The 18576-nt window shown below is 42.9% G+C and overlaps 1 protein-coding gene across 1 annotated transcript in view; it reads right to left on the bottom strand.

Moving 5' to 3' along the window:
* Window positions 1-528: 528 nt before the first annotated feature.
* Window positions 529-18576, bottom strand: part of WDR75 (WD repeat domain 75) — a 30861-nt gene continuing 12813 nt past the window's right edge. Inside the window, exons 8-21 of the mRNA XM_081870797.1 lie at window positions 18479-18567; window positions 16910-17068; window positions 15143-15202; window positions 14933-15048; window positions 13173-13348; window positions 11595-11758; window positions 9008-9188; window positions 7526-7620; window positions 7075-7170; window positions 5534-5703; window positions 4062-4121; window positions 2708-2848; window positions 2512-2603; window positions 529-831 (exon numbers count right to left, since the gene is read on the bottom strand). Coding sequence (XP_081726923.1) covers window positions 618-831; window positions 2512-2603; window positions 2708-2848; window positions 4062-4121; window positions 5534-5703; window positions 7075-7170; window positions 7526-7620; window positions 9008-9188; window positions 11595-11758; window positions 13173-13348; window positions 14933-15048; window positions 15143-15202; window positions 16910-17068; window positions 18479-18567 — 1813 coding nt within the window. The 3' untranslated portion in view covers window positions 529-617. The remainder of the gene's footprint in view (window positions 832-2511; window positions 2604-2707; window positions 2849-4061; window positions 4122-5533; window positions 5704-7074; window positions 7171-7525; window positions 7621-9007; window positions 9189-11594; window positions 11759-13172; window positions 13349-14932; window positions 15049-15142; window positions 15203-16909; window positions 17069-18478; window positions 18568-18576) is intronic.

The raw sequence follows: 18576 nt of genomic DNA, 5'->3' as shown, positions 1-18576 counted from the left end.
TGGTGAGCATGCATATAATTTCTCCCTCCCAATGCTTTCTACTAAAAGGTTTTGAGCAGGCTATTTTGAGAGTTCAGAAGTGGCCTATTACCCAGTGACCTATTTTGCTCCTGCTGTCTGCACTGGACAAAAGTAGATTTGTTTTGCGTCTTGCATTTCAAATTCTGCCTCAAGCGCTCCTGGACGTCTTAGGAATGTAGATTAATAAATACTTCCATTTCGTTCAGCAAGTTTGCCGTCCCTCCTGAAGGACGGGTGCCTCATGCTATGATTGTTCACGGTGCTTTCAGAAAACAATAATGGCAAATCTTCCCATTTCCAGAGCAACTCCCATTTCAAAACCTCAACACTTTGTAAAACCAGTTGGACCTTGGATAAAACCTAGAGGTAGAAGCATGCAGTTGTTTTGAATTGTTTCCCCTACAAAACCACATTTTCTGTAAATAAACCATAAAAATGCTTGCTTCAAAGACTTCACTGCAGGAGACACTTGTTACAATTTATTCCAAGAAGTGAAGAAGCACCCTGGAAAATCGCAATCCTTTATTTGAAAGAATGACATCTTGTGGAATTATTGGTAAGAAATATAAATACATGTAGTTCACAATACTATGTGTCTAGAGAACAGATGCCCAGCTGTAGTCCATTTTTCTTAACTGGCGCATTTTTTTCCCTTGTTCTTTTGACAATTTAGGTGGAATGTTGTCCTCCAAACAATCTGTCGCCTGTGGTGCCTCTGAGTCCATTTTAGCAACTTCCGTGTCCTCCTCCTCCGATTCATTCTCGCTGTTGTCGCTTTCCATTTCCACTTCATTGGCAACTTCACTAGTACTATAAAAATACAAATGGAAGGATCAATAGAAATGTGCATTTGAGACCACTGAGACATTTATAACAAGTCTCAGAGCTAGAATATTTGCTGGGTTGTAGATACTTTTCTCAATATTCTCATGAATATGATAAGTAAGCTTTAGTATGACGGGGGACGCGGACTTCTTAAAAGTGGAAAAAAGTTTCCACACAAGTCACCAATAAGAGAATGGGAATTATAAGGGTTGCAGAATAATCTGAAGCAGTGGGAGATCAGCAGGAAACACAAATTAGGAGGGAATTAAGCTTTTCAATGCATCCTGACACAAAGAAAATACTCCGTAAACAGGCATGGCAGGGAAAGGCCCAGAAATGTTCCTGAAGTGTACAGGCAGTGGAGGTGCCTTTAAGACTAGCCTTTGCTAAGATTCAGTTTTACACACAACCTCTCATACTAATACACACTAAACCTTTCAGTATTTTATAAAATATTCTACTGAACATGCTGGGCCTAGCCACAGGTCACAGGCTGTGTTGAGACAGCACTTAATTCCATTTTCACAATGTTTCCTTTACAGTCGTACCTTGGAAGTTGAACAGAATCCGTTCCGGATTCCAACATTTGGAAACCAAAGCGTGGTTTCTGGTTGGCTGCAGGAAGCCCGTTGGATGTTTGGCTTCCAAAACTCGTTTGCAAACTGGAACAATCACCTCCAGGTTTGCGGCGTTCGGGAGCCAAAACTTTTGAAAACTAAGCTGTTAAAAAACCAAGGTACGACTGTATTTACATATCTTATGTGATCTTTCACATGACGTAAAAGGCACTTTTGGAAAACTAGTGGAATCTAGCCAAAGTTTAGTGCTAAATTCTGTGTTACCTGTTTCCAGAAAAAAATACGTTTGCAGCCCCAGTGACCCAGAAAACTGCAGTTTTGCATTGTAATTCCATGATGAAATTTTAGGCAGCGTTCTGGCGCACTGTCCTTTCCAAACATTTAAAATTTAGCTGAGTTTTTGGCAGCAGTCCTCCAAGGAGCAGGTTAACAAGGAAAACCACTGATTTTATATGTATATATATATATATGTATGTAGCCATCTGCTGCCTTTTTTTATATACATTTCAAGGCTTTTATATGTTATTTTCTCTTTTATGGTTTTATTTGCATAATGCCTAATAAAGGTTTGATAATAACTAATAACTAACTAAAATTTAGTGTGACATGGCAGTATACTGATCAAAAAGGCAGTGTTCTCTAATGGAAGAAAGTTATGCTGTGTCAAAGGAATGTAAGAATTGACACATTACCGTTAATGATTGGGAAATGATGAAATAACGCCCCGTGTCTGAATGCAACCTCAGACATGAGGTTCTCTAGCCCACCAGATATGTGTCATCATACCAGGTTCCCAAATGGGAGAATTATGTTTTAATACCTTCTCTTCTCACTCATTTTTTGTGTGTGAATATGGCTGTGCTTCCTATAGGGCAAGAGTCATTTTCAAAGAGTCGTTTTGCTTCCGTTTCTATGACAATGGTAACGTGTTAATGCCCTCTTAACTCAGCTTCGTGAAGAACCACCACCTCACAATGTAAGCGGATAGGGGAAAATGTTGTGCGCGACCTTCTTTTGTTCTGTAAAGTTCAGTTTTATTGTCGGCTCCCTTCGAAAACAAACGTTTAAAAAACTGAGGGCTTCTTACCTTTTATTGGCTTTGGATATCAGCAGTGAGTTGATAAAAATGGGGCACAGGAAAGAGGCAGATGGTAAGACATGAGCTGGAGTGTGAAGAAGCTGGGGAGGAAAGAAAAAAAAAAAAGGACACAATAAGAAGGAAAGCTTGTTAAATGGTAGTCAGTATTTGCATGTTCCTGAAAAGGCATTGTGTTTATTCTTACTTCTTTGACAGCAGGCGATTCTTGTGCAAAGTTCTTCTGAACAGGGAGTCTCCCAGTTTCTGTAGCCTCTTTGTTCTGTTGCTGGTGCTTTCCCAGTAGCAGGTAAAAAGGAGTCATGGGGAAGCTCTCTTCAACTGCCAACTAAAAAGTGGTGATGGAGAAAACAGACCCGAGTTAAAGAACAGAATAGGGTACTTAATCCCTGCCTCCCACCTGCCATGGTGTCCAAAGTTATTAAATTAAAGGAGGGGGGAAGTGCAACTGGAGAAAAGTTAAGCAAACCCCTAGAGTCCTCAACTTTTGGCTTGCGGCTAATGGGACTTGGAGTCCAACAATTTCTGGAGGGGCACAGGATTCCCAGGTTTGTCCCCAATGGCTTCCTTACATGTCTGGCTCCTTTTTTTTTTTTTTGGATATATAAAGAACCATTAGAAGTTCTTCAGGGCAAAGCTGTAATGAGAATCCCTCTGAATTCAACGACAGCACACTTTAACAGCAAGCAAGCTGGCTAAGAGAAAAACCCAACAGCTTCTTTTGAGACCCCCCCCCCATCCACCGCAATTACTAGTAGTTGGATCCAGCCCTTTGTTATTCACAAGTCAGTTATGCTCCTTGTTGTTGGCATCCGTCTGTCTCCAAAGACAATGGAGTGCGCCTCCGGGGGTGAAGTCAAACCGGTGGCCTCCTGAACATTGTTGGGGCCAAATGTCCCATTGGCAGCCTGAGATCTGCCACCATTTATTTCCTGGCCCACTGTATGGCTCTAGATGGCTGTTATAAGGTTTTATGTTGGACTGGTTGTACCTTATGTATATTGGGGGGCAATTACAAAAATATTTTATTTTTGCAATTGTAAAAATTAGAAAGGCAGGTATCTTTTTTCCAGCTCGCTTCTTATTTATGAGTAAAGCATAAACAGAATTAAGTGCTCACTTCATCCTTGCCTAGGCAGACATAATTTAAATTTGGGCAAATGCCAAAAGCTTAGCTTTTCATGCATTTCTTTATTGATAAAGCAGTTTAAGATAGAACTCCCCCCCCCCAAGTCCAAGTGTGATGCATATTTTTTATATATATAAAAAATAAGTAGGTAAAAAGTGTAAAGGACTCCTGGATGGGTAAGTCCAGTCAAAGGCAATTATGGGGTTGCGGCGCTCAAGGATCTATTCCAAAGTAGATCCTCTACCTTTGCGGTCCCACCATGATGCACTGCACACCACCCAGAAGGGGATCTTTGGATCCGAAGCTTAATATAAGTCAAACCGATTTTTAATACAGGGCAGTTCAATCAAATCACACAGAATGGAATGTAGACTGTTAGAATTTTTGTTCACTTCTTTTAAAGAACAATTACCTGTCTGCTGGAAGGTGTAAGTCTCTCTTCTGGGGTCTTTGTGCTAAATGTCATCAATTCCTAAACATCCAGAAGGAAGAAACACTATTATGAAAAACAATCTTTTGGTAGGATTTCGGTGAGTCTTAAAATATGGCACACAATCTAGATGATTTATTTTGTAGCATATGCACTTGAGAAATATAAGCATTTACTCTTTAAAAACAAAATCCAGAAGAGATATAACATGAAGCATGAAAAGTTTAATGTCGTTTGAAATTATTTCTCTTTTCTCTTCATGGGACACTGGGGATATTCATTAATATTTGACAGTATTTTTTGGGACCAAATAAAACTGCGTGATTTAACCGACTACAAGTAAAAATGACAATATTATTGGTCTATATCCCTATCACCTGACAATTTTTTTAGCTGATCGAAAGGTTTTAAACAAAAGGATGTATAGAATTGTGGAAGAAAGGCACCTCTGTAGTCAAGGCAATTCCCTCTCTTATTCTAGGAAGGAATCAACAAGAAACAATGTACGCCAGCTTAGTCAACATGATTGATTTTACCCTTATGAAACTAAAACTCACATGATTAGCTAACATTTAGACTAGAATACAACAGAATCATTTGAGTTGGAAGGGACCCCAAGGGTCATCTAGTCCAATGTAGTGGTTAAGAGCGGTGGACTCGTAATCTGGGGAACCGGGTTCGCGTCTCCGCTCCTCCACATGCAGCTGCTGGGTGACCTTGGGCCAGTCACACTTCTCTGAAGTCTCTCAGCCCCACTCACCTCACAGAGTGTTTGTTGTGAGGCAGGAAGGGAAAGGAGATTGTTGGCCGCTTTGAGACTCCTTAAGGGTAGTGATAAAGCGGGATATCAAATCCAAAATCCAAATCCAGAACGCAGGAATCTGTAGCCCAATGTGGGAATAGAATCAGCGACTCTGAGATTAAGAGTCTCTTGCCCTACCTACTAACTATCGTCCATCTCCCCTAATGAGAACTACAGTGGTACCTCGGGTTACATACGCTTCAGGCTACACACTCCACTAAGCCAGAAATAGTGCTTCAGGTTAAGAACTTTGATTATTTTTTTTTTTAAAAAAAGAACTTTGCTTCAGGATGAGAACAGAAATCGGGCTCTGGTGGCATGGCGAATTAAGTACTTAACCCGAGGTACCACTGTAATTAAAAAAGGGAAGCAGAAGATTTCTGAGTTAAAGCAGTGTTGTCCAGAAAACTTATACCAAGAAAGGGAGCAACATTGATTTCCGAAGTGAGGGATTCAGGTTTAGCTCTCAACTGACTCCCCCTGTGAGCTTTGCGGCTAAATGATGACCTCTTGTCCTGTCTCACCATGTTAATGGTAGGTAAGGGTAGCAGAGCTGGAAAGGGCTACAGAAATGACTAGCACGCCCACTTGGCTTTCTGAGCACTTAACAACTCATTGCAATATTGTCCCGGATGCGCATTTAAACACTTACAAGTGTTTCAGTCAAGAAGTAAAACTGAGATTGGCTGAGCCACTGATATTTTTCTGAATGAATGGGCTCGGGTAGATCTCTTGGAACAAAAACAGCACACCGGACTTGGCCTCTGCAGACCTTTCTGTGGATACACAAAGGCTGCGGCTCACAGGGTTTGAATACAAATACTGAGGGGGAGAAAAAGAAGAAAAAGAGAATTTTAGTCTTTAAGAACCAATTTGTGTGTTGCTTTTCTGAGGTCTGAAGTCAATGCATGATCACAAAATGATAAAGAAACCCATACATTCAGTATAGCTCCTGGTACTTATATGGGAACCTATCAACGAAGTCTAAATAAACCAGTCCACTGTCTACAGAGTTCCACCAATAAAGATTAGTATGGATCAAGCTACAGCATGATAGGCCTAGTTCTCAGTCAGTTAGTAAACCTGTCACTGGACTGTACCACCTCAGTGAGAAATAGGCTACAGAGCAGGGATGGGGAACTCCCATCAGCCCTAGGCAGTGTGGCTAAATGCTGGGCATGACGGGAATTGTAGTCTGGCAACATCTGCAGGACCATGGGCTGCCCAACCCAGCTGTAGAGTATCACCCATTGCAGGATAAAGAACAGTAAAAAGGAACTCCTGAAATGGAAATAGGTTTTCCCCCCACCATAGACTTTAAACTCCCAGAGAACAACCACCCCACGAACAGAAAACAAGGAATGTGAACAAGATATTACCGCTCACCTGATCTAGCCCAGTAGTGGGTGGAAGTTATTAAAAGGCTCTGCGGTGCCAAGACTGTCAGGTGGCCTTTTTCATTAAAATAGCTTTCTTATAATGAGAATCTACAACCCAGAAAACAGATCTCAGGGCAAGGCTCTAAGCGACATGGTATCCCAAAGGTCTGCTAGACAGATTGCCCTACTTCGGTAATGGCAAGACCACCTTGCTCTAGATCAGGCGCCCCCAAACTCAGCCCTCCTGCTGTTTTGGGACTACAACTCCCATCATCCCTAGCTAACAGCAGCAGTGGTCAGGGATGATGGGAATTGTAGTCCCAAAACAGCTGGAGGGCAGAGTTTGGGGATGCATGCCCTAGATAAAAGGGGTTTGGGCGCCAAGACACAAGGAAGTTCAGGCCAACCAATTCTGGGGCACTTGTCCTCTCACCCAGCAATCCCACCATGCTCTAGCCTGGCTCAGAAGGACCAGCGATCTTATAGATGGGCATTTTGAGGATGCAGTTGTGGGGGGAAAGACCAGCCTACTTGGTTCAGGATTCTGTTCTCACAGAGGAAAACCAGAGGCTTATGGGGAAGCCTGAAAGCTAGGTTTGAGTACAAGGGGGGTGAGAAACATTCCATCAGCAAACTTTCTTGTCTTAAGATCCAAACCATGGTATAGTTTCCATGTAGACAAGAGCGGCCTATTTTAAAGAGTTATTTTAAGTGGCTTTCAAGTCCAAGGAAGTAAAATATTTTCCTGGACAGTATGGTTCTGCAGTTTTGGCCAGTGATCCTGAACAAAAATGAAAGAGGTCTTTATGCTCACCATCTGAGTATTCCGAGTGGGATGAAACCGCGACGATGTTCTCAGACAGACAATCTGGCTGCAGAACAATGACATTTAATTGGGCACTCCATTCCACTGAAAATCAAAATAACCAGATTATGACGGAGAACCACAGACTCCCAAGGAGGACAGAACTGCAATTAATTCAAACCATGAATGCAGCTAGGAGAACTTTCAAAGGGAGGATCTGAACAGGGGAGAGGAGGTCGTTTGGGGATTCAGCAACAAGACCTGCCGTATAATTTTATGCGATACAGTTCCAACGACTGGATAAATAAAAACTAAAAGTATTTGGTGTTAAGCTGAAATATAAAGCAATTTGCCTCCTTGGGTTCTCTCAGAATGACCAATTTTTAATGGAAGGAAGGAAGGAAGGAAGGAAGGAAGGAAGGAAGGAAGGAAGGAAGGAAAGGTGATAAAATGGTCTTACATGTACAGCTCAGCAAGTTCCAACAGCACAAAAATCCAGTGTTGGTGGTGCCAAGAAGGTATTTTGAACAACTCTGCCTCCCAAAACACAGGTTTCTGGAAGAATAAATAACAAAGATAATGTTAATTAGTCGTGTCCATGAGATATTTCGCCGTAGGGTCACTATATAATCTAAGGCAGGCATAGGCAAACTTGGCCCACCAGATGTTTTGGGACTACAATTCCCATCATCCCTGACCACTGGCCCTGTTAGCTAGGGATGATGGAAGTTGTAGTCCCAAAACATCTGGAGGGCCAAGTTTGCCCATGCCTGATCTAAGACAACCCTAGCTCACTTCAGGCAGCTATTTCTGCTATTTCCATGGTTGAAATGGTTACAGGAGGGAGGCCAGCCATGTCTGCCTTAGGTGCCATGCTTTGTTTTCCCCAATCCTGGCTCAAGAGCTCATACCTCACAGACGGGTAAAAGATGGGAATCTACCTTCTGCATGCTTTAGTATACAGTTTAAGCAAGTAATTTTAAGTGAAAGGCTACGTGTGCTCAAAAGCAAGTGGTTTATTACAGTTTTGGAGACCTGCCACACATTAAAAAGTGGGTCACAATGGGCACTGCTGATGCCTAGGCGAATCAGGGATTCAAGAGACAGGACTGGCTGAAGTCTTTCCATTAAACCACCACACAACCTTTCTCTTTCTTCTCGATCTCAAGAGCAATTTTGTTTGCGCTCAGACTCTTATTTTATGACCCTCTAATTCCAACAAGGGAGATTCCCCCCCCCCCTTGCAACCAGGTAAATGTTTACTCTAAATAAACAGAGAGGCATTTCTCGGGCTAATTGTAGAGCTTACAGCTTCTTAGCAAACCCGTTCTGTTGTAATCCCCCTTAAGATAACACTGGTGTGGGCAGGTGCTAAAAAAGCAGGGCAAGATTTCTTTAGGAAACTTTTGCAATAAGTAAACTAGACAGGGGAAGCAAGCAGCATGCAAGAAGGTAATTCCAAAAGCGGAAGGTATTTCTGCAGTCTTGTTGAAATCAAACTATAGGCAACACCCAATGTCACATGACAGAACTTCTACTTCCTACTCATGCCCCAAACTTCCATGAGCCCAATAATCTGCTCCAGAGGACTGAGGACCATCTGGAGAAAAATTTGAGGGAAGGTTGGTGGCTGCAGGAGGGAAGATGGGCGTTTGTTTCCCACCCAATGCAATTTCTAGTTCTGCACAGATTATTCTGGACACATGTAAAAAATAAGCTGACTTTGTTACAGAGCTTTGTTGCTATTTAAAGAGCTTTCCCTTAAAACCAACGATTCTTGTGAAAGCTCAGAAGGGCCCAATAAAAAAGTTTCTGATAGGAAAATATTAAGGATTATTGCTTTAAAAACTTTGGGGAAATATTAGGTTAGTTTCATTACATGCTTAATGAATCTTTTTTTTTTTTTAACTGATTTAAATTAAAGGAACACATGGTTACTTACCGTATAGTCCCAGGAAGATGGCAGAAAGTACATTTGAGATCCCACAGTTCCGAGTCCCACACAGTGACTATTTTGTCAAAGGTGACTGCAAGCAAAGAGCCATCTTCGGAGAAACAGCAATTTGTAGCTTGATAGTTGTGATAGCTTCCTACGAAGTCGCAGGCCCAAGTTATGCTTTGATCTGTTAAAGAGAAAGAAATCCCACACTTTTGTAACAGGAAAGATGTGTTAAAATTGAGTAACATGATAAATAGTATGTAAGAATATTAAGGCAGGGGTCCACCATTTCCATTTGGCCTTGGTACCCAAGCCAAGAACTATGAATCATTTGTCTCACCCATTGAAAGTTTGGATGCATCATGTGGCAAGGCGATCCAGACCTTTGGTGGAAAAGGGAGGTTTCCTGGTCTCTCCTTGGCTGCAGAAGACCAAGAATCCTTCATTGCTTTTTCCATAAGTGGAAGCGGGGCTTACACATTGGGCTCCGCATTGGAACAGCAGCCTTCCACCATGTATTCCTTCTTAGGGCAGTAAGTGGAGTGGCAGGGAAATGCTTGACTGTTTGGACCTGTGGCCACAACACTCCCCACCTTCTTCCTAACCCTGAAGCTGGGAAGAGGGTAGGGCAGGCATCCCCGAACTCGGCCCTTCAGATGTTTTCGAACTACAACTCCCATCATCCCTAGCTAACAGGACCAGTGGTCAGGGATGGTGGGAGTTGTAGTCCCAAAAACATCTGGAGGGCTGAGTTTGCCTATGCCTGGGGTATGGGGACTATTGTGCAATTGCTGAGGTGACCCCTGCCCATAGCTGAAGCTTTTGAGGCTGGGATTTGCCATTGTCACCAGACAGCAGTGCCACACTTCTTCTGGGCAAGCAGGAATGCTGGAATAAGGTGAGGGCACTTAGTTAATACCTAACAGTGTGTGCTCCTTGAGCATTTAATCAAACGTTAAATAAGCCATTACCTTATTTAAATTGCATATTTATGCTGACATCAACTTCAACAGCAATTCCGGGATAGTGATCACAAGCGTGTAGGCTTTTCCTGGCACAAACATGACTCACTGTTTTGATTACAAGGAAGTACTTAAATCTTGAAAAAGGATAGTTGAGGTGTGTGACCACCTCAGCTGTTTTTCCTGGGATGTGTCCAAGGGCAATTTCAGACTTCTGTTGTAGGAGTTGTCAGTACCACATTAAAGAGGCACTATATTCTTATACCACATTAAATGAGTACTATATGTCTTTTGCTGAATGCCAGTCATAGGAACATATGCCTTTTTGTTTGAAAACAACCCCAGACTTGGCTTCCGGTTCCGCTCTGCCTTAATAGATTGCAGGCAGGAGATTGTAGGTGAAGGACAAAGGGTGATTGAGGGTAAATTATCCTTGCAAATTCCACCCCCAGGGATAGGAGGAATGGGCTTCACTTGGAGTTCGTCTCGGTACCTGGCTCTCGCTCCGGCATGGAATGCGGGGGGCAGAGAGGCGCTGAGTGCGAAAGCACTTTGCCTGGTGAAAACCCTCCAATGCCGCCATTAAGAAGCAGAGGTTCTTTTGTTAATTAGAGCTTAATTGGACGAAAGTACAGGTGTGTGGTGGAAGAGATGAGAGCACAAACTGTGGAACAAACCAACTACAAGGACTTTAAAGTTTGAATTTGTGATAAGACTTCATTTGATGCAAAAGATTGTGTGTGTGTGTGTGTGTGTGTGTGTGTGTGTGTGTGGAGAGCCTACGGTTTCTTTATTTAAAGTTTTCTTCTCTACATTTATGATTCGGCAACCCTCCTCTGAAAGTTAGTTCAATTTATACTTCCAACATGTATCTGATTCCGCCTTATAATTCTTAGCCAACCTACTCAGACTTAAACACCATCTATGAATCATTTCCAAGTAGTTCTTTCTTAATGAATAACATGCAGCAAATTTCAAGTCGCTTTTCCAAAGTTTCTCCCAGAGGTTAAGATCTATGTTGTCTCCTATATCTATTGCCCAGTATGTCACTGAAGCTTTAACAAGCTCGTCTTTTGTTTCCCATTCTAATTAAAAATTATACATTTTAGACAGAAGTTTACCCATATGTTGTAAGAATTTTTTTTTTAATTGTGAGCTTTGGTCCAAAAATCAATTCTTTCTATCTAATTTGTATATCTCGTTATATTGCAACCAATCCATAAGCTGGCTCCTTAAGTTTTCCATTGATTTCAGTTTGCCCCCCCTCCCCCCCGTAAAACCCAGCAATTCCCTGTAAATTGGTTTTGTTATAATGAGGCTATTACTGGACTGTAATTGAAAAGTAATAAAAACAATTTATTAACCAAAAAGAAAAAAGAAAACAATCCCAGACTTGCCGTGTGTTTTCTGTGGGAAGCTCTTGTTTTTGACCTGAAGATGAAACAAGCACAATCTAAAGGCATCAGAAGCACACTATGTGAATCTACGGAAGGATAAAAGTGTTGCTCTGCCTTGTTTCACGTCCCTGCCCTTATCAGTAAACAGAGAGAAGAGGATTTCCCCCCTCTCTATGGTGAATAAAAGCACAATGTAGTATTTTACAGGTACACCACCATCCTTTTACTCACTTTCACCATCATTGTCAACCAGTAGCATCCAGACTTTAAAGTGCCCATCGTTGCCAGCTGTTACCAAAGTTGGGGTTATATTTTCAGATGCGTCTGTGCAACGGAAACACATAGCTGTGACACAATCCTCATGCGGCATGTTTATTCTTGTGTTCAGAGTAAAGCTGCAAGAAAGGAGGAGAGAGATTCCTTGAAGCCACTGTGCTTAAGGGCACCTAACTCCATGTTGGATTGCGATCTCCGTAAGCACTATACTTTGACATTATAACCACCCTCCCTAAGAAATTAAGATAGATAAAATAAAAAGGATGGAGATTTTTTTATTTTTTTTTACATTTTCATTTCATCTGACAGGATTCAATTTGATATCTTGATTATTTAATTTCTATACCGCTATAAAAGGATCTCTAAGCAGTGTGCAAAAAAATGAACAACAAATAACTTAAAATATTGAAGTTACAGGTAGGTAGCCGTATTGGTCTGCCATAGTCAAAACAAAATAAAAAAATTCCTTCCAGTAGCACCTTGAAGACTAACTAAGTTTTTTATTGGTATAAGCTTTCGTGTGCATGCACACTTATCTGAAGTGGTATCTGAAGACATGTGCATGCACACGAAAGCTCATACCAATAAAAAACTTAGTTGGTCTCTAAGGTGCTAATGGAAGGATTTTTTAAATTTTGTTTAAAATATTGTGACAGTACAGTTACATATAAAATGGTAATTAATTCAACGCTACATATATACAGTCGTACCTTGGAAGTTGAGCGGAATCCGTTCCCCAAGTCCGTTCGACCTTCAAAACGTCCGGAAACCAAAGCGCAGCTTCTGATTGGTTGCAGGAAGCTCCTGCAGCCAATCGGAAGCCGCAGAGGCCCCGTCAGACTTCCAAAAATAGTTTGCAAACCGGAACAGTCACTTCCAGGTTTGCAGTGTTTGGGAGCCAAAATGTTCAACTTGCGAGGTGTTTGGGATCCAAGGTATGAATGAATGCGTGTGTGTGTGTGTGTGTGTGTGTGAGAGAGAGAGAGAGAGAGAGAGAGAGAGAGAGACACCCTCCCTTAGCCTCTGGGTTCTCACTCGGGGTCCAAACAAACTCTCAGCTTACCCCCAAAAGCCTCACAACGAGAAGAGTTCTTGGAAACAGCAGAGATCACCCTAGTCTCTTACTTCAGACTTGTTTTTTTATGGGCAGGCCCACTTCCTCAGGCTGCCCACAGATGTGTCCCATTCAGCTGCAGGGGCTTCTGTTTCCATAGTAAGAGGCACATATCTGCCTTGGTGGATACCGTTACACAGGTTCCGACCAACATGACAGCGGCCACAGAACAGGAGCAGCCACGCCACTAGGGCACATGTTGGGGGGACCTGTGTGCGCACATGTGCATGGACAAAGTAATGACGCGCAACAACTGCACATGCATGCTCCCTTTGATGCTCATACCTCAAGTCCCATCTTGTCACAGGTTTAATGGGGGCAGCAAGTGTGGGCAATGAAAACACTTGAGACTGATAAATCTACATTATCTGAAACAACCGGTTTTCTTCCAACTTGCTAGACAATGCAAGCATGAGTACCTTTGCTTTTGCTCGTCGTAAGCCCAGAGTTTCATGTACATTTCAAGATCGCTGCTGCTTCCTTGCCGCTGTTCTACAGTAGCCAGCCAGTTGCCTTCGGAATCAAAAGCAGCCTTCACTAACTCAATCTGGTTCAGCCCGTGTTCATGAATATACTCCTGCTGCACAATATCCAACTGCAATTTTTTGAAAGAAGAGATGGAGTAGGTTTATGGCCTCATGCACATTTGGAAGGTCAGTCAGTCAATGAATAATAATAATAATAATAATAAATTAATTACTTATACCCCGCCCATCTGGCCGGTCTTCCCCAGCCACTCTGGGTGACTTCCAAAAGAATATTAAAAGCACAATAAAAGATCAAACATTAAAAACTTCTGTAAACAGGGCTGCCTTTAGATGTCTTGTAAAGGTCAGATAGTTGTTTATCGCCTTGACATCTGATGGGGGGCGCTCCACAGGGCGGGTGCCACTACCGAGAAGGCCCTCTGCCTGGTTCCCTGTAACCTCACTTATCGTAGGGAGGGAACCGTCAGAAGGCCCTTGGAGCTGGGCCTCAGTGTCTGGGCAGAATGATGGGGGTGGAGACGCTCCTTCAGGTATACTGGGCCAAGGCCATTTAGGGCTTTAAAGGTCAGCACCAACACTTTGAAGCCAGCTACTGGAGAAGAAACACATATGCACTTTGTACCTCTTTATTCCCATCACCCACTCTCATTCCAATGCCATCTGATATGCTTCTTCCTGCCCCCAAGTTGCGCTGCTTTCCCCACTACTTCCAGCAAAGCCTTTCTTGAAATACTTTAGCCTCATCCTACCTACAGCAACACTGCCACACCACACCTTGTGTTCACTACTCGTTCTCCAGCCATCTGGGCCAGGGTTGTATTTAGGCCTGGGCAATATAACAATATATTGAATGTGTGTGTGTGTGTGTGTGTGTGTGTGTGTGTATGCACGCTATGCAAAAATCACGATGTGGGGAAAAACCGTGAAGCCAGCCAATGTCTCTACATAGCTTATCCTTATTACAGACATCATGATATTCAGTGGTACCTTGGTTCTTAAAGGCCTTGGCACTCAAACAACTTGGAATCCAAACACTGCAAACCTGGAAGTAAGAGTTCCGGTTTGCGAACTTTTTTTGGAAGTCGAATGTGTTCCGTTTTGAGTGTTATGCTTCCGATTTGAGTGCCACACCTCCGCTTTGAGTGTTACGCTGGGGTCTGTCTGTTTTTGTGATTTATTTTGCGTTTTTGTTTAGGCAGCTCTTTTTGTTTTGTTTTTGTGACTGTGTGGAACCCAGTTCAGCTACTGATTGATTGCGTGTGTGACTGCAGTACATTGTTTACTGCTTTCATTTTATCTCCTTAGATAGTAAAATTCATGTTGAATTGCTGTTCTAGGGGTTGTTTCTAAAAGTCTGGAACGGATCAATCCATTTTGCATTACTTTCTATCGGAAAGTGCGCCTTGGTTTTGGAACGCTTTGGTTTTGGAACGGACTTCTGGAATGGATTAAGTTTGAGAACCAAGGTACCACTGTATCAGTACACAACGTTTAACTGGTGATATATCATGATGTTGAAAACCAGATAACGCCCAGCCCTAGTAGTATTTTGTTTCTATGCAGAAATTATATGTCCAGTTAATGTTAAGAAAAAAACAACAACCCCAAACAGCAGCCACAAATAGCGTTGCTAGTCCTAAGCCTTATTTGCCACTGTGACGAGAGCATAGATCATCACTGGCCTAACTTACATTGTAAAGCTGCTTGTCATTTTGCAGCGAATAGAACTGCAGGTGGCCTGGTTTGCCGTTCAGAACCAAAGCTTTAGTTCGAGGGTCAACCATCAAGCCAGCCTTGACATCACTGCCTGAAAGGAAACAGATGGTTTGAGCTGGAATACAGTTTCTTTGGAGAAAAGGAGATACGCAGGTATATAAATAAGCTCTCTGAAGCAAACATACCTCTGCTCAATCCTTGAATGACTGTGGAGACCTTCAAGTTGCTGTGTATGATGATTATTTCTACAGGAGTTTTAAAAGAAAGTTAATAAGGTTAAGAATGAAAGCTGGCAGAGCATTAAAAGGCCTATTGTTTACCAAATGATGATTCAGAATCTGCATCAGCCCATAGAACAGGAGTGGGGAACTTGTCATGCAACAGCATCTAGAGGGCTGCAGATGGCCTTCCCTAGGCATAAAACGTTTTATTCAGAAAAAAATGGTGCACTTCAAATGGCCAGATATGGCTTGCAGCTCAGGAACATTATTGGATGCAGAACTCCACTTGGTATGGCCAAGACTGATGTGGTGGTCAACAACACATATGGTCAGCCTTAGTTAGATCTGCCAGTTGATATTCCTTCCTTAAAAAGCAATCACCTTGCCGACAAAGGTCCTTATAGTTAAAGCTATGGTTTTCCCAGTAGTGATGTATGGAAGTGAGAGCTGGACCATAAAGAAGGCTGATCGCCGAAGAATTGTTGCTTTTGAATTATGGTGCTGGAGGAGGCTCTTGAGAGTCCCATGGATTGCAAGAAGATCAAACGTATCCATTTTGAAGGAAATCAGCCCTGAGTGCTCACTGGAAGGACAGATCCTGAAGCTGAGGCTCCAATACTTTGGCCACTTCATGAGAAGACAAGACTCCCTGGAAAAGACCCCGATGTTGGGAAAGATGGAGGGCACAAGGAGAAGGGGACGACAGAGGACGAGATGGTTGGATAGTGTTCTCAAAGCTAACTAACTCACTAACATGAGTTTGACCAAACTGCGGGAGGCAGTGGAAGACAGGAGTGCCTGGTGTGCTCTGGTCCATGGGGTCACAAAGAGTCAGACACGGCTAAACAACAACATCCCTTCCTTGAAAGGAGGGACTTTAAAATATTTGAACATGCCCTAGTAACTAATGGGCAAGGGGCTGAGGCAGATTGGAAATCACAGTTACTTCAGAATGAGCCTGGTATGAGATACAAGGAGCATGCCACACCCATCCTAGATTTGCTTCCCTGGCTGCTGTGCTAAATCAAAAGTTCTGGTGCCTATCTTGTAAGCCTGTTAATCAGTTTTGCTAGGGAACAGAGAACTCTTTCTCCAATGAGTACTTCCCCAATCTTTTCAGACTGGCTGAAAAGGCCCCATTAACTATTAGGGCTGGGAGTCATTCTTGAACAAGCTTCTTCAGTAGTGGCCCCCACTTTCCAGTTGGGAGAGCACCACAGCCTCGCCGTTATAAACATTGTTCATTCATATGTACAGCTGCGTAAGGGTCTTTTAAACCAGTACAACCTCAGGCATACAACTGGCACTGAAAGAAAGCCAGTTCATCGTTGGGTTTGGGCTTGAGGCAGGAAGATCCTCATGGAGCGACAGGTGATAAAAATATAAATCCAGAGACAGCAACCCTCCCCCTCCCCACAAGCCCTATAGAATAAACAGAGAGATGCCAATCACAAAGCAGGGAGGGAAAGGGCCGGGGTGGCTTCAGATGCTGTTGAACTACAACTCCCATAATCCCTGACTGCTGGGGCTGATGGGAGTTGGTAGTCCTACAGTACCTAGAGGGCTATTGCTGGTTTCCAATCCATGGCTCAGGTGCTCACGGAAATTTGAAGCTGGAGGTGCTTGGATATAAATCACTGATTTAAGGAGGTTATCACCTTTCAAAACCCTAACAGCCACGGTTGTTTGACATTATAAAGAGGTAGGTTTCTCTCCCCCATTTGGACTTACTGTTATCTGCATGCGAGGTACAAACGAAGGCTCCATCTGGAGAGACGGAGATGTGCTCTATTGTGGATCCCAACCGGGGCAAGAATTCTTTCTTCGCATCTGACCCATCTCGCCACTGCACCAGGACAGACTCGATTCCGCCACTCAGGAGGCTAGTTCCTATCAAACCGAACAAAATGTGTGTGCCTTAGAAATGTAGCACTTCACACACACACACACACACACACACACACACACACACACAGCATACTGCTCAGTGCAACTGGAGCAATGTGACTTGCCACAGATCTGGTTACTCTCCATGGATGTTACAGTCTCGGAGGGCATCATTACCTGTGGCCATATACATTAATCTAGGACAGGGGTGCACAATCTTCGGCCCTCCAGATGTTTCTGGACTACATCTCCCATCAGCCCCAGACAGCATAGCCAGTGATCGAGGATGGTGGGAGGTGTAGTCCAACAACATTTGGAAGGTCACAGGTTGTGCAACCCTGATCTAGGTTTAGATGCTGAAAAGGACCAAGGCTGCAGTCCTATACACGTATACCTGGGATTAAGGCTCAGTGAACCCAATGGGATTTACTTCCCAGTAGATAGGCATGCACTGAGTTTGGTGCACAATTGCCATATGGACACAAATGCAAGTGTAATAAACAATATACACACATGTGGACACAGACTGCGTGGGCTCTTGTGGGCCCGACTATAAGAACTGAAAAAACCCAGCAACAAGAAGATCAGGAGCAACTGGATTGTGTTTATGAAGCAAATAGTTATGTTGCAACACAACAAAATGCTCCCACTTGTCAGGTCAAACTGCTTCCTGTTTCGGAGGGAAGCCAAGAATAAAATAAACACTGCGGTGGGTCACTTCAAGTTCCCGCTGAGGTCAACAAGATTTTATCTTCACAGCTTTCAACATAGAAAAACAAATTTTATTCAGTTCTATTTTGTGAGAGGATTAAGTTCCTACTTCCTCTGCTTGTTGAAGAACCGAAACAGTTTACTTCTGCCTGTCAACCCAAAGAGAGTGGCACGAAGCACTTTTATGCAGGGGTAGCCAACCTTGTGCTCACAATATGACTACAACTCTAATCATCCCCAAAAATTGGCCATGGTGGCTAGAGCTGAAGGCACCAGATTAGCTATCTCTGTCTTTATGCAACACACAGACAACTCTGTTGCATTTGCCACAGTCCCATCTCTAAACTTCCACACTTTTGCAAGATGTATTGAGGAGATCTAACTCTTTTGCTTTGACACTGCTGTACATTTATATAGCGTATTTCAAATCAAGAGCAGTTCACAAGCGTTTTCTGAAGAGAATGTTGGGAATCTGTTGAGAAATTCTCTTAATTGCTTCATCTTCAAAAGGATCTCAAAGCCACATACAGAAAACAGAAATCAAATTCAAGAGAGTAGAATTTCAGAACTATCATATTGCAGATGGGTGAATCTGCATGGGGAGAGATTGCTAGAAAAGTGACTTGCTCAAGGCCACTGGTGAGGTGATGGAAGAGGTGAGAGAATTGAAACAGCAAATGTTCCTAGCTTGGGTAACGTTACCTTCAACAGTGAAAGCGAGATCCATAACTTCACCGTGGTGCCAGTGCATTGTGGAGTACGTGTACTCTTTCTTGTGATTAAAATTTCTCCTAGTGCGG

The sequence above is a fragment of the Podarcis erhardii genome, assembly GCF_964252035.2.
Source record: "Podarcis erhardii genome assembly, chromosome: 1".
Lineage (NCBI taxonomy): Eukaryota > Metazoa > Chordata > Lepidosauria > Squamata > Lacertidae > Podarcis > Podarcis erhardii.
The sequence above is the reverse complement of the archived record's forward strand: the minus strand, read 5'-3'. Positions and strand labels throughout refer to the sequence as shown.